Genomic DNA, 12,992 nt, shown 5'->3' with positions numbered 1-12,992 from the left:
GCCCTCTAAGCGAGGAAAAAGGGACAGAAATTTGTGGTCTTAGTAAAGTTATTTACTCGAATATTTTATGTAACTTGTACTGTAAATAGACATGTATTTATTAATCACATTATTATATGCTAACTATTAACTTAGACATATTAAACAATGTTTTCTTTTAACTGTTTTAAGAAATACAAAACTTTTGCTGATCCCTTTGTAAGAAATAAAAACTAATAAAATTCAAATGCACAAACTGGTTTTAAAAAACGAGGCTTCGTGGCTGTTAGTGAATGAGGGGGGGGGGGGGGGACTCCCATATGAAAGGCCGCGGGAATGCTCATCGTCTCACTTAGTGGTGTAAATTTGAGATTTTTGGTCTCACATAGGGTGTTCTGAGCAAAACACTGATGATTTTTAACAGTCGGGGTCTCTTTTAGGGTTACACACAAAGAAATAAAGAAATATTTCTTCTATATTCAGTATTTTAGTATCTTTTAGGGGTAAAAAAATATTGAGTCACGCCCAGATTGGTCCCCTTTAGGGATTCTTTTCAAAATTTTCGACGAACATCCCCGTCCCTTTCATGCGGGAGTCCCTCTCGAGTTAAGGGATGCAACTGGGTGATCGAGCTTATCTGACACAGTTTATCTGACACAAAATCGCAGATTGTTAACGCAAGTTAAAATGTGTTTTATTGATCTTCACTCAAATTTACACACAAGTTGATTTAGAAGTAAAATATCCACAATCTTCCGTGATGCATGATTATTCCTAAGCGAGAAATAGACAACGCGAAATAACTATATGTACACGAACCTTACTTCACCTGCACTTGCAGTGGTCCTTCCAGTCAATGCCCAGGCCCCCATTGTAAGCTAACAACCGGGTCATGATATTTAATTTATCGCATATTAAAAGAATTTGAGCAGCAGATTAAAAGAAGAGCGAACATATCGCAATTAGTCCATGGCTTGTGTCTTCAGAAATTGTCTAAACTGCCATTTTACTCTAAATATTGGGAAATGGAATATTTCGGGAAAAGAAATACGCGAGCTACCTTGCAGCATCCGTTTCAGACGTTTCAAGGAGATGAGATTTTTGGAAACAGAACAGATTGGCGCTTAGACAACATATCTTTAGTTTTGTGATCACGGTATAACCAGAATGAAGAAAATTTATATAGTTTCATAGAAATGTAACCTTACAATGGCCAATCTTCATGAACGTGCTTTTGGGCCGCGAATAATGCACCTATCAATGTTAAGCCCGAGGGGGGGGGGGGGTCGGGCTAACCACGGGATTTTGATCGTGAGGTCGGTCCCCAGGGTAGGGATTTTGATCGTACCTGATGGCCCCAGGGTAGGGATTTTGATCGTATATGATCCCCTGCAACAAGGTTTGAAGGACATCTGACCACCTTTCATTGCTCCCGGGTGGGGATTTTGACCAATTATTTTGTCCCGGGGGTGAAGAATTTGACTTTTTTTTATAGAAAATGTCAAAATCCCCACCCCTTGCCCGACCCCCCCCCCCCCTCGGGCTTAACATTGATAGGTGCATAATAGGTTGAAAGGCGTGCGTTTGAAGCTGTGCAAAGTCGCGTTTTAATATTTGTAAACTCTTTTTACATTACGTACCTTTTCGCTAATACTTGTGTCATATTCAAGAATCTCAAGGCTCGAGTCATTGTGGAGATCGTTGTCGTCGTCTGGGAAGTGAACGCCATGTTTTATCGCATTGAACAACGAGTCTTCATCATCTTCTGAGAATTCAGGCTTAAAATTGAAAGTAAATGTTCACCCATTTATGACTTTTATAAATTCCTGCAGGTTTTGATTTCCTCAAATTTCCGTCACTATAAAATGAACGTAACATTCATCCAACCCATAACCCTGTGATTAATTTGAAGCTTGGTACTGTTGAATGTTCTAGCTACTTTTCCGTTGGTACTGTTGAAGGTTCTAGCTACTTTTCCGTTCTAGACGGTCCAGTTGAAAGCTAAAAATGCGAGCGGGAATAATCGCCGTGCGCAAATTGGAAGCGCGCGTCGCGTCAATTTTTATGCGGCTTTTTTTCCCGCGTTTTTTCAGCTTCGCTTTTCACTGTTTCTCGCTTGATGATTGGGTTTGATTACCGAGTTGCTGACCGGAAAAATGAGCCTTAGTAGCACAACAAGATTTTTGAATGAAAAATAGGGACTGCGTATAGTCTTGCTTGGTGGTAAAAAATAATATAGCTTGCCAGCTAAACTTTGTAAAAACAAAATCCAAAAGAGAGTCGTTGGGGGGGGGGGGGAAGCAATCATTCTGTTATTTAGCAGCTTAGTTACCAAGCAAGAACGCCCCACAAAATTAAGAGGTTGAATAAGTCAATCGACGTGCAGTGACTTGTTTTACCTTTTCAATTTTTCCATTCTTATCAAATCTTACTCGATGCTCTTGTGTTGTCGTTTTATCGTACCCAGGCTCTTCGCTGTCTATCTCATCGCCAGAACTTAGTGAAATATCCTCGTATTCATCTGTTCCTGTGTCACGTGAACTCTGTCGAAAGTAAACAGTTATACCGTCACTTATCAGTACCATCGATATTATCATATTCTTCAGTAAGACATCTTTAATTCCAAATATTAATGAATTTAACAGAACCTTTCACGAAAGTGTTTACTCTCATGAAAAGATAACCATGACCTATGAAGCTCAGTAACGCACCTTCAGTAAAGTGTTTTCCATCCGCAACTTTTTGATGATTCGAACGTGCATCTTCTTCTTTTCAACAAGCTGTTTGATGAGAATCCTGGAAAGTGCAGAAAATTGAAATAATGTTTAAATTAGAGCATGCTTGTAGGGAAAAATTTGTTTTCTCCTAATCATCACTGTCGTTGACGTATTTTAATTTTGAATAGGAAATTTACGCTTGAGGACGATGCTGACGACAACGTCGATTATATTGAGCAGCTATCACGTTCACCATACTACGCAGACCTTCGGGTTATTTCGCGCTGTTGTTTTGCATAGGACGGCGAGGAAATGTACAATGATGGATCTTAAATACAAACTTTAGCTATTGTTCCTCTTATTAAATCTCTTCTTTTTCGACGTTTTCCTTGTTGTTATGATTGTTGTAAGGTTCTTCCTAAACAATGTCCAACGAGGACGCTCTTTTCTATCCTGAGCCCAGTCAAGAGAATATGAATTCTCTTGGCCCAAGTTAAAGGCTAAATATATACTATGGTAAACACGTCAGCCATTTCAGTAAGAACAATTTTAAAAGAAAAAATATAGAGCACGAGATATAACTTGTGTTTCACTCTCAAGCGTCTTCAAATGAAGGACTTTAGATTCGTTATATGCTTAAAATGATAAAAAACATTTCAGTTTGGGTGCATGTCAATATAAGTCACGTTTTGTAGAGGATCTGACCAATAGCAATGCGCTCCTACCAACATGCAATACAATCTTTTGATGACTGGTAACTTATAACTTGAAGCCCGAAAAATTATCCCAACTACTTATTTACTGCCCATCATGCCTATGTGGCACAAAGGGCAGCTCTCCCAACTGTAGCTATAAGAAATAAATAGAGACCAGAAAGGAGAAAATAGGAATTGATACTTTTCAACTTACTGATTCTCTTGTATTTCATCTTTCAATTCTTCATTCTCGATCCGCAGGAACCCCAGCCCTGTGTCCATGTCGTCTCGAACCATTTTCTTCCACTGATCAAGTTCTTTTTTAAGGCTTTCTATTTCTTTAAGGCATGATTCATTTTTCTCCTTCTCGACTTTAAGCTGTTTCTGTAGCAGAGATTCATCCTAGAAAGTACAGAAAGCATAAAAAACAACGTGACATAGCGAAATAGTTGTTTGATCTGGCGATGTGACCCAGTATGCCACATCGAAGGTTATAGGTAACAAAGTGCGGAGCCGGATTTTGCAAATGCTCAACAGGGGCACCCAACAGACCGTTTCGGTGAATATCTGTTCGGAAAACCTATAATCGCCTACGATTTTCGGATTAAAGTGTGATGAGAAACTGGACATATCTTAAGCTCAAACTTTCGTGACAAGGGCAAAGTTATGCCTGTTGTTTTCGGAGAGAGAAAAATGTCGTTTTGGGTACGTGAAAAGGCCAGCTACGATTTTCGAGAAGGCAACAGTGGCTCGTAAATTCGGTTCAGTGATATTTCGTTCCCTAAAATTTTCTGAAGTTTAAAAGTTCAGCTAGCGTATCCAAAAAGATATGCTTTTCTTAGCGTTTAAAAATAAGGCTTTAAATCGCACAAAAAGGACACCTACAACGTAAAAAACGATGTTCCGACACCCTTTAGTAAAACTGTCCCGTTGGGTGCCCCTGGCTCAACTTATAATTTCTTTGGGTCTTCCATGGGGACTGCTGGGTTAGCACAACACTTTTTCCGTCTGAATGAGAGCAATCCATTTGATGTATTTAAGTATTGAAAAACTGTATGTAACTAGAAACAGAGCAAATATTTATGTATTAAATAAAGTTTGTAATATATTTTTGTAATAAGTGTAGTATACCGTAAAATTCCGGTTATAAGCCCCCCCGCTTATAAGCCCCCCCGGTTATAGGCCCATCTACCTTAAAACAAAAAAATACATCCGGTTATAAGCCCCCCCCGGATATAAGCCCCCCTCTGCTGAATGACGGTACTGAACAGGGCTAAATGTTGCTTTATTATGTGTTTTTAACCTTAAAAACGTATTTCGATCAACACTCCCGTGGCTCGTTTCGAAACGTTTTTTTTTTTTATTCCGCTTATAAGCCCTCCCACATATAAGCCCCTCCGCTTATAAGCCCACCCAAAACCCCTTACGAAGTTGTATAAGCCCAGGGCTTATAACCGGAATTCTACGGTATCATAATTTGTAAGGTACTTCGCAAGCGTACCGACCACGTTAAAAAAGATTGCTTGATTTATCGATCGAACGATTGATTGATCGATTGATTGATTGATTGATTGAGCGATTGAAGTTGATGTATTCCATGTGATGTATTTTAATAGTAATAAAAGAAACACCGAAACAGCTGTCCAGCCATTTATGCCTTATTTCGTCGTGTAATTATCATTCTCAACTCCCTTCATTCTTGACTTCGCAATAGGCCTGCGCAAAAAAAGAGGAGCCGGGGGGGGGGGGGGGGGGGAAAGAATGCCACAGAATTTTTCCATACTGTGAACGCTGTTCGAGTGAAAGAAAAGGACTCTAATAATCATTGGTTATGAAGCCTAATATTGTTTTTAGAATTGAGTTAGTTTAGTTTATATATCATTTCAATTATTGCTACCATGCGAGTCTTGTGATTCAAGGGCCCGACAGTCTGCGCAACGAGTTTGTAACTTTTACTTGTTTGTCCTAAATTATTATGAACACTTAGCTCTGAACAATAACTACCACTGGTGGTCATGTTTGGGTTTGTCTAGTAACCTTGGCCTGTATTTCCACGGAATATCCTGTTTTGGTTTCTAGTTTTCTAAACTTTAGTGTCTAGTAGTTGTGATGTTTTGGTTTGCGTTCGAAAATAATAGCTTCTAATCACACGGTTCGTGAAACCCAAACATATCTACTGATAAGGTATTTAACAGCATGCTCCTCTGAGCGCAATTGAAAAGATGTATTTTTAGTATGCTGTGCTTACCTCAAGTAACTTTGCCATGAAATCTTCATCGTCAGATAAATATTCACCACTTTCTGTCATTCCTACAAATATTTTCGCTTTCTCTTTTTCCAGGTAATTTTTAAGTCCCAGATAACCGTCATTTAACACGTCATTTTCCTGTTGCAGTTGTTCACTTTTCACTTTGTGAAACTGCAGACTTTCATTGGATTTCTTCAACTTGCACTTTACCGCTTCTAACTCTTGATCAAGCTTTTTGTACAAATCTTCCTTCTCTTCCTCTAGCTCGTCAATTTTCGCGTTTAGCTTGGCATTTTCAACTTTTAACGCGACTAATTGTTCTTTTAATTCACTCACAGTGCGCTCTTTCTGTTTGACTTGACTTAAAACCTCGTTTAACTGCTTGTTCAAGTAACCCTCCATTACTTCTGCTTCGGAAATCCTTTGCTGCAAACGATTCTCTACGTCTTGTTTCTCTTCTTTCAGCTTCGATATTTCCTTCTTGGCTTTCTTTAAAACTGGATAAAATTTTGCTACTTTGTCTTTAAGCTCGCTCACATTATCAGCCATTTCAAATTCACTTGTTTGACCTCCATCAACTTTAATGCTACAGTCACCGCTGAATTCGAAATTAATCCGCTGCAGGTCCTCGTATTCTTCAGCTGTGCAATATTTTTTCAAACCATGCTTTATTTTCTTTAAGTTGGCTTGGCTCGTTTCGTTTTCATGTCTTGCTCGCAAGAGTTCGTCTTTCAACCTACGAATATCATCGTATAACTTCTGCTTTTCCTCAAAAGAAGAAGAAATTGCCGCCCTTAGAGTGACAGCCTCTTGTTCTGTTTCAAACACTCTTGACTGCAAACTTTTAGAAACTTCTTCAAAAATATGAATTTCAGAATCTTTTTTCTCCAAAGCGCACATGTATTCGTCTTTTAACTTGGTCAGTTCCTTGCCAATACTTGCACAGTGTTCCGCAGAACTTTGTTTAAAGACTGAAATCGTGTCTTTGAAGTCTTCTCTGACATCCGTAACGATTTTACGAATACTTTGCACGAAACAAGGGCATGCCACTTCACTAACGTCAATAACTTCACTGGTAGTTCCCTTTTCAAGTCCTGATTTCCTCTTCTCGAAAGATCTCGATTCATTTTTCTCATCCGATGCTGAAACTTTGTTGCCCTTTTTCGAAGTTTTCCCGCGTTTAACCTCTGATTTCTCCTTTTTCGTTTCGTCGTTTTCCTTCGTCAATTCTTCAGCTTTTGCTTTATTCTTAACATCGCTCTCACGTTTCTCAAAACTTTTCTGCAATTCTTCGTAGTCCTTTCGCACGTCTTCCAGCAACTTTTGCATGGTCTCTGTGTCTTTCTTACTTATAGTAAGTTTCTCTTTTAATATTTTTACTTCACTTGCATTATCTGGCGAACAACTGGCTTGGCAACACTGGTCTTTGCTCTTCCTCGGCCGTGGTCGTTTCTGTGCAGAAATCTCTGACATTTCTTCTTGTTTTTCCGTCTTTAAAACGGTCTTTTCCTTGTAGGCTGTGGTCTTACAATCATTGGGCTGATTTTCAATTCCGTCCTCGCTAACTGATTGATTGTAAGAAGTTTCAGTATTTTCTTTATCAAAGATGTTCTCATTCCCAGAGAGCGCGGACTCTGGGTTCGCTTCAACAGCCTCACTCCTGCTTGACTTAAAAACATCTTCGCTAATTTCAACTAGTGATTCATCATAATCTGTAGTAGATGGTACTTGACTTTCCTCCGTGTATTCACTGACGATAACTGGAGTGACTTCACTGAAGGTTGAAACCACCGTTACATCGTTTCCTTCGCTATCACACACGCTTTCGATCTGGATTAATCCTGGAAAAGGTTCATTGGACAATTGCTCAGAAGTGCTCGGCCGAGAAACGTTGTCTTTACCGAGCGAATCACCTTCTTCCTTCTGCGCGGAATCCATTTTGTGTCAGTTTCTTTTTGAAATGTTTCTTGGCGATTCGTGATTGGCTCTTGTAGTTGCAATCACTGATTGTAACGTCATGTCAACTCACGTTAACGCGCGCGCTGTACCATCTAAAATGCGCGCGCTGTGAAACGAAGGAAACAGAGCACAATTTTGCGTCACCACAGGAGCCATAATCGGCTCCTGGTCACCATAAATATTCTTTCTCGCCCATACACGATTTTGCAATTTCAACAAGTTGGTTAGTTAGAGTTACAGTTTAAGTAGTAAACCGATTGTCCCGATTTCAAAAGCGTACATGGAGCAGCGCACAGGCCTGATACATTTCATACACATAGCAGTCTTTACTTGCCGTTGTTGAGATGAGCTGCATTTGAAAACCGTGCTTACGGAAAGAAAACGAATAAAATCCAGTTGAACAAAACTGAACTGTTTCTAAAAAAAAAGGGAATAGAACAGGTAAAACATAACTATTTTTTGGGCACACGACTCCTTGGTGAGTTTTAATTACCCCGACCAGGAATCGATCGTGTAGTATTTCTCACAAAGTTATAGCCTGCAGCCTTGACGTATGACAGGTGGTTGCCAGCCGAACTTCGCCGTGCGGCATTTAAAAAGCAAATATAAACACTTCGCTTCTCTCTTCCGCAGAGGCTAAGGAGGAGAATGGAGAACGAAGACGTGAAGTCACGCTTCCCCTGCTCGTCCCCGACGCCGTTCGGCCGGACGGTGGGGAGCGGTGAAGCGGGAAACAGGGAGCGCGGGCGATGGCAGGCGCTTCCCATCACTCCCCGCGCCCCCCTCGCCCCCTCGCCCCCCTCGCCCCCCTCGCCCCCCTGGCCCCCCCTCGCCCCCTCGCCTCCCTCGCCCCCCCTCGCCTCCCTCGCCCCCTCGCCCCCCTCGCCCCCCCTCGCCCCCCCTCGCCCCCCTCGCCCCCCTCGCCCCCCCTCGCCCCCCTCGCACTTGTAACCCAATTTTGAACACGTTCAATGCACTGACACACACTTGGGTTTTGAAAACATGCTGATTCATTTCGTACTTAACAAAGTCGGGAGCCCATGACTGACAAAGTGCTTTGTTTTGGAGTATATGAAAAAATTATGTCGGCTTGTTTCGCAAACTGCCGCAAAAACAATATTATTAATAGCGTGGGAAGTTTTTTAAAATTCTAAAATGACATCTTAAAAGTTCAAAATATAAACTTATAATCAAATCGATATCGATGGCAAAATTTGTTTCAATTTATGGCCAGTGATCATGTATTATTTTCTACAAAGCAAACATGATTTTTCTCAGAGTTAATTTTGCATAATTATTTCTATTGTTTATTTTTACCGCTGAATACATACTGGATATTCTATATATTATACTTATGTCTTATCACGTAGTTTTTTTTGTTGGAAGAGAATTACCTATCGAGTCTAGTGTTTATACAAACCATTCGACTGAGAAAACTAAACAGACACCATTAACAAACTGCCTGTTTAGATGGCTAAAAGGCGAGTGGCAAACACGTTTCCCAACTGACACGTTCAAGTACAGCTTTTATGTTTGCCGCCTTCTTAATTCCCTTGTATCACCAGTGTGTCCTTGGAAACCAATGTTATTGTAAAATTCGTTTTATTTTATTTTTTACGGTGCTGATTTTTTTTTAACAACTCAAGAGTTGTTTTTAGACGTCCATAGGTTCGTCTAGATCTGCTCCCTCGTATTGTAAGTCAGGTTACTCAAGAGTACGCAAAAAACGGGCAAGACGAGCTAGTATTATGCAAAACAAACAGCCTGAATAGAACTAATAGAACAATCACGGTCAAAACAGGGTTACCAATAACGGATTTTATCAATAGAAATCTCCACCTTTCATGTTGAAAGAACAAAAAAGCCAGACAAAAAAAAAAAGACAATACATAATCTTGGAAAGCTTAATCCATGAGAACAATCACAAATAAAATTAGCATTTTTTAAAATGAAGCTGACACAACAATCACAAGTATTTTAGTGAGTTCGTTTGTTACGCTCGCTTTTCCATTTGAAGTCCGTTTACAGCCTTTACACTGCTGACATTGCTAGGATAACCAGGGATTTCGAAGGGAATTTATTTGCTAAGTATAAAGTGCTTGTGAGAACCCAGTGGTCGCTTCGCAATATTATTTTATAATCCAACAGTGAAATCACAGAGAAACTAAATAAGTTTTAACAACATACAGTTTAGTACGAGTTGTAATTACGGAATTACGCGTTTAACTTTCGTCGAAGAGTGCGTTACTTCTTTTATGTCACAACAAGTAAACACGTGGCAATATTTGCGGTTGTTGTGGTCACTCAAATGTTGGCCGGAGATCCCGGCCAGAGATCACTCGTTCGAGAAGACTAAATATACAATTTATACATGAGCCGCTTCGCAATATACTTTTAGAAACCAAAAGTGAAAAATCACGGATAAAATTTACCATTCTCGTTACACATTGTTCCCCTCGAAGAGTGCGTTACTTCTTCATATGTCACACTGAGAGTGCGTACAGAAGTAAACATGTGGCAATTTTAAACACAGCTGATTAACACACGCGCAATGTTTGTGGTGACTGGTTATTCAAATGTTGGCTCGCGATCGCTCACTACAATATATAATTAATACACATGGGATCAAATGTACTCATGAAGCAGTGAAAATCAGAACTGGATAGATCTGGCAAGGCTCAGACTGAAATATGCCATGCCAAGAATTTCGACTGTGGTCGTCTTCCGGGCGACTTTTGCATTGGTTATATTCATTTTAATAGGACAGATTTTATTGTTTACTCTGACACGATGTAAAGGATTAGGAGATGAAGACCTTAACGTGAAAAAGCGTGAAAAGCCGATCGAAGATCCTACGGAAAAACTGTTGCTGTTGACGGACACAATTCGACGCCTCAAGCTTGATGTTGCAAATCTCAAACACGAAAATAATGCTTTGAGTAATGCTGTCCGTGATCTAGCAACGCGTAACGAGGAAATCTCAAAGGAGTTAACACGGTTTAAAAAGGCGGAAAAAATCACAATCGCTCAAGAACTCAGCAAAGACAAAAGCGCAGTTGCGAGAGGAGAATTCTTGAAAGGTCAGCCCGTGAGGACAGAATTTGAGATCGTTCCGTTTGACGGGCTGGCTTTCAATGCCGTCTATCAACTTGATCGCGGTCTTTCGGGTAATCCAGCCGAGAGGCCTTACGGCTTTAAAGGCAAGGATTACTTGGAAGTAATGAAGTTCGCTGTTGATGCGCTTAACAACTACGAAGGAAAAGACATGGAAACAACAGCGAGGGATCTTTCAGACGGGTTAATGCGGATCGATAGAATTGTTGGCTCACAGTACGATTTGTATTTCAAATCGGCAAACAACAAAGTGTTTCATCGAGTCAAAATTGAGCGACCGTTCGGTCCCCTGAGTCTTGCAGGCAGTATAGAGACAGTTGATACGAATAACGAACTCATCAACTTAATTCTACCGCTATCTGGCCGACTGGATAAATTTAGACTTTTCCTGGACAATTTTATCAACACTTGTATCAGATGGGACGATTCAGTTTTTCTCACTGTTGTATTTTTCGGCCAAGAGGGTAAAGAAGAGTTGAAAGCCTTAATGAAAAACGTCTCCAAAACCGAGAACTTTACAGATTATAAACTTGTATTTACTGATGAGCCATTTTCGCGAGGCTATGGTCTCCAACAAGGGGCTGTGTCCTGGGACAAAGGAAATGTACTTATGTTCTTTTGTGATGTGGATGTCTACTTTACTCCAGGATTTTTAGACCGATGTCGACTGTACTCCACACCAGGCGTGAAAGTCTACTACCCGGTTGTGTTTAGTCTGTTCAACCCTATGGTTGTTTATGGGGGGTCACCCCCTCCTGCCCAAAATCAATATCGCATTAATCGTGACACTGGTTACTGGAGGGACTTTGGATTTGGTATGACCTGCCAATACAAGAATGACTTCATGAATATTGGTGGCTTTGATCTGTCAATCAAGGGCTGGGGTGGCGAAGATGTGAAGTTATACCGCAGTTACCTTGCCAGTAACCTGGTAGTAGTACGAGCGGCAGACAAGGGAATCTTCCACACATGGCATCCTAAATTCTGTAGTCGTAATTTAACTCACTCACAGTTTTTATCTTGCATTAAAAGTAAAGTGAAATCTGAGGGATCACATTCACAGCTCGGCCTTTTAGCTTTTGGTGGGAAAATTTTTGATGAAAAAGAAACAGACTGGATTGAGCAACTTCAGGCGTCCAAGAGAAAGGAAATAACTAAGAAGAACAGCTAGCAGCCATGTCTGCCTAATTGTTTGAGAAATTAGGCAAATTTCTAAATATCTTAAGTGCTAGGATGACCTGTCAATAACTTAAATTATCTCAGTATGACAGAAAGAATGCCTAGCCAGCTTTATAGGTCTAGGTCGGGCTATTTATGGCAATCTGCTATGTGCCACCCTGGTTCTAATATTCTATTACCAAGCAACATAGAAAAATATAAAAATAGGAATGCTATGATGACAAGAAACTGACTGACTACAAACTCAGAACTCAATTCTGTTGACCATTTTATAGATTTTTATTTGAGAGCAGTAGTTTTATATATTTATTATCTTGTGTTGAATTTTGTCATTGATACTCATTTCAAACTATTTTTGTGGGTCATGACCTTATTTTTAGTTTTTAAGCATGAGTTGCTCAAAATAGTAAAACTCTGGCCCCTGATTAGATTTCTGGCTCTTTCTGTGAACCTTCACAATATTATTACTGATAAATATTTGCCCCTTAAGATTGTTTTGGACTTATAAGTTCACATTGTACTAAAAATATTGAAAAACAAGCAGCCACAACATATTAAAATTTTATTTAGATTTTTAATTGGGATTGCACTCAGTTCTTTGATGAAACAAGGGTTCAATACAATTTCATTTGCAAGACAAAAAAAATCAAACATTTTTGTACTTAATAACCCTGCATCTCAAATAAGGAAAACTATATGTGACATGGGATTTGAGAAACAAAAATGAGCAGAAAATAGCATTCAACTTGTCAATGAATGTTTTTGGCACAGTCCAGGCTTTGCCATTTCAGGATTTCTTAAAATTGAAAAAAATATTTTATTGGTTGGCTAAAGTATTTAGCATATTTTATTCGATATGGCAATATTTTGCCATTTTATTCTTATTTGCATACAATGGTGTATTAATGACTAGTACATAATAATATATAATTTTTAAAAAATAAAATTGAAGTACAATCCTATTAAAAGATTTGAGTATAAACTCTTGATGGTCTCTTGAAGCAAATTTCAATAATACCTACAGTCTGTAATTTAAAGTGATGCCAGGTCAACCTCCTCCCATATGGCAAGAAAAAAAATTACATGGCCATGAAAGTGTGT

General features: G+C 39.6%; 2 protein-coding genes across 2 annotated transcripts; one reads left to right on the top strand and one right to left on the bottom strand.

Moving 5' to 3' along the window:
* Positions 1 to 656: 656 nt before the first annotated feature.
* On the bottom strand, positions 657 to 7,613 carry LOC144629899 (uncharacterized). The gene is made up of 6 exons (XM_078488147.1): positions 5,640 to 7,613; positions 3,606 to 3,793; positions 2,691 to 2,775; positions 2,379 to 2,522; positions 1,620 to 1,757; positions 657 to 753 (listed from the first exon to the last, which is right to left on the bottom strand). The coding sequence occupies exons 1-6, from the start codon at positions 7,575 to 7,577 to the stop codon at positions 748 to 750; spliced, it is 2,499 nt and encodes an 832-aa protein (XP_078344273.1). The 5' UTR covers positions 7,578 to 7,613; the 3' UTR covers positions 657 to 747.
* A 2,509-nt stretch (positions 7,614 to 10,122) lies between these two features.
* Positions 10,123 to 12,845, top strand: LOC144630357 (chondroitin sulfate N-acetylgalactosaminyltransferase 1-like). The gene has a single exon (XM_078488717.1). It carries the CDS (start codon positions 10,294 to 10,296, stop codon positions 11,881 to 11,883), a length of 1,590 nt encoding a protein of 529 aa, XP_078344843.1. The 5' UTR covers positions 10,123 to 10,293; the 3' UTR covers positions 11,884 to 12,845.
* Positions 12,846 to 12,992: the final 147 nt, after the last annotated feature.

The sequence above is a fragment of the Oculina patagonica genome, chromosome 11 (assembly GCF_052425735.1).
Source record: "Oculina patagonica isolate OP01 chromosome 11, crgOcupat, whole genome shotgun sequence".
NCBI lineage: Eukaryota > Metazoa > Cnidaria > Anthozoa > Scleractinia > Oculinidae > Oculina > Oculina patagonica.
Note: the sequence above shows the minus strand (reverse complement) of the source record. Positions and strands in the feature narration are given on the sequence as shown.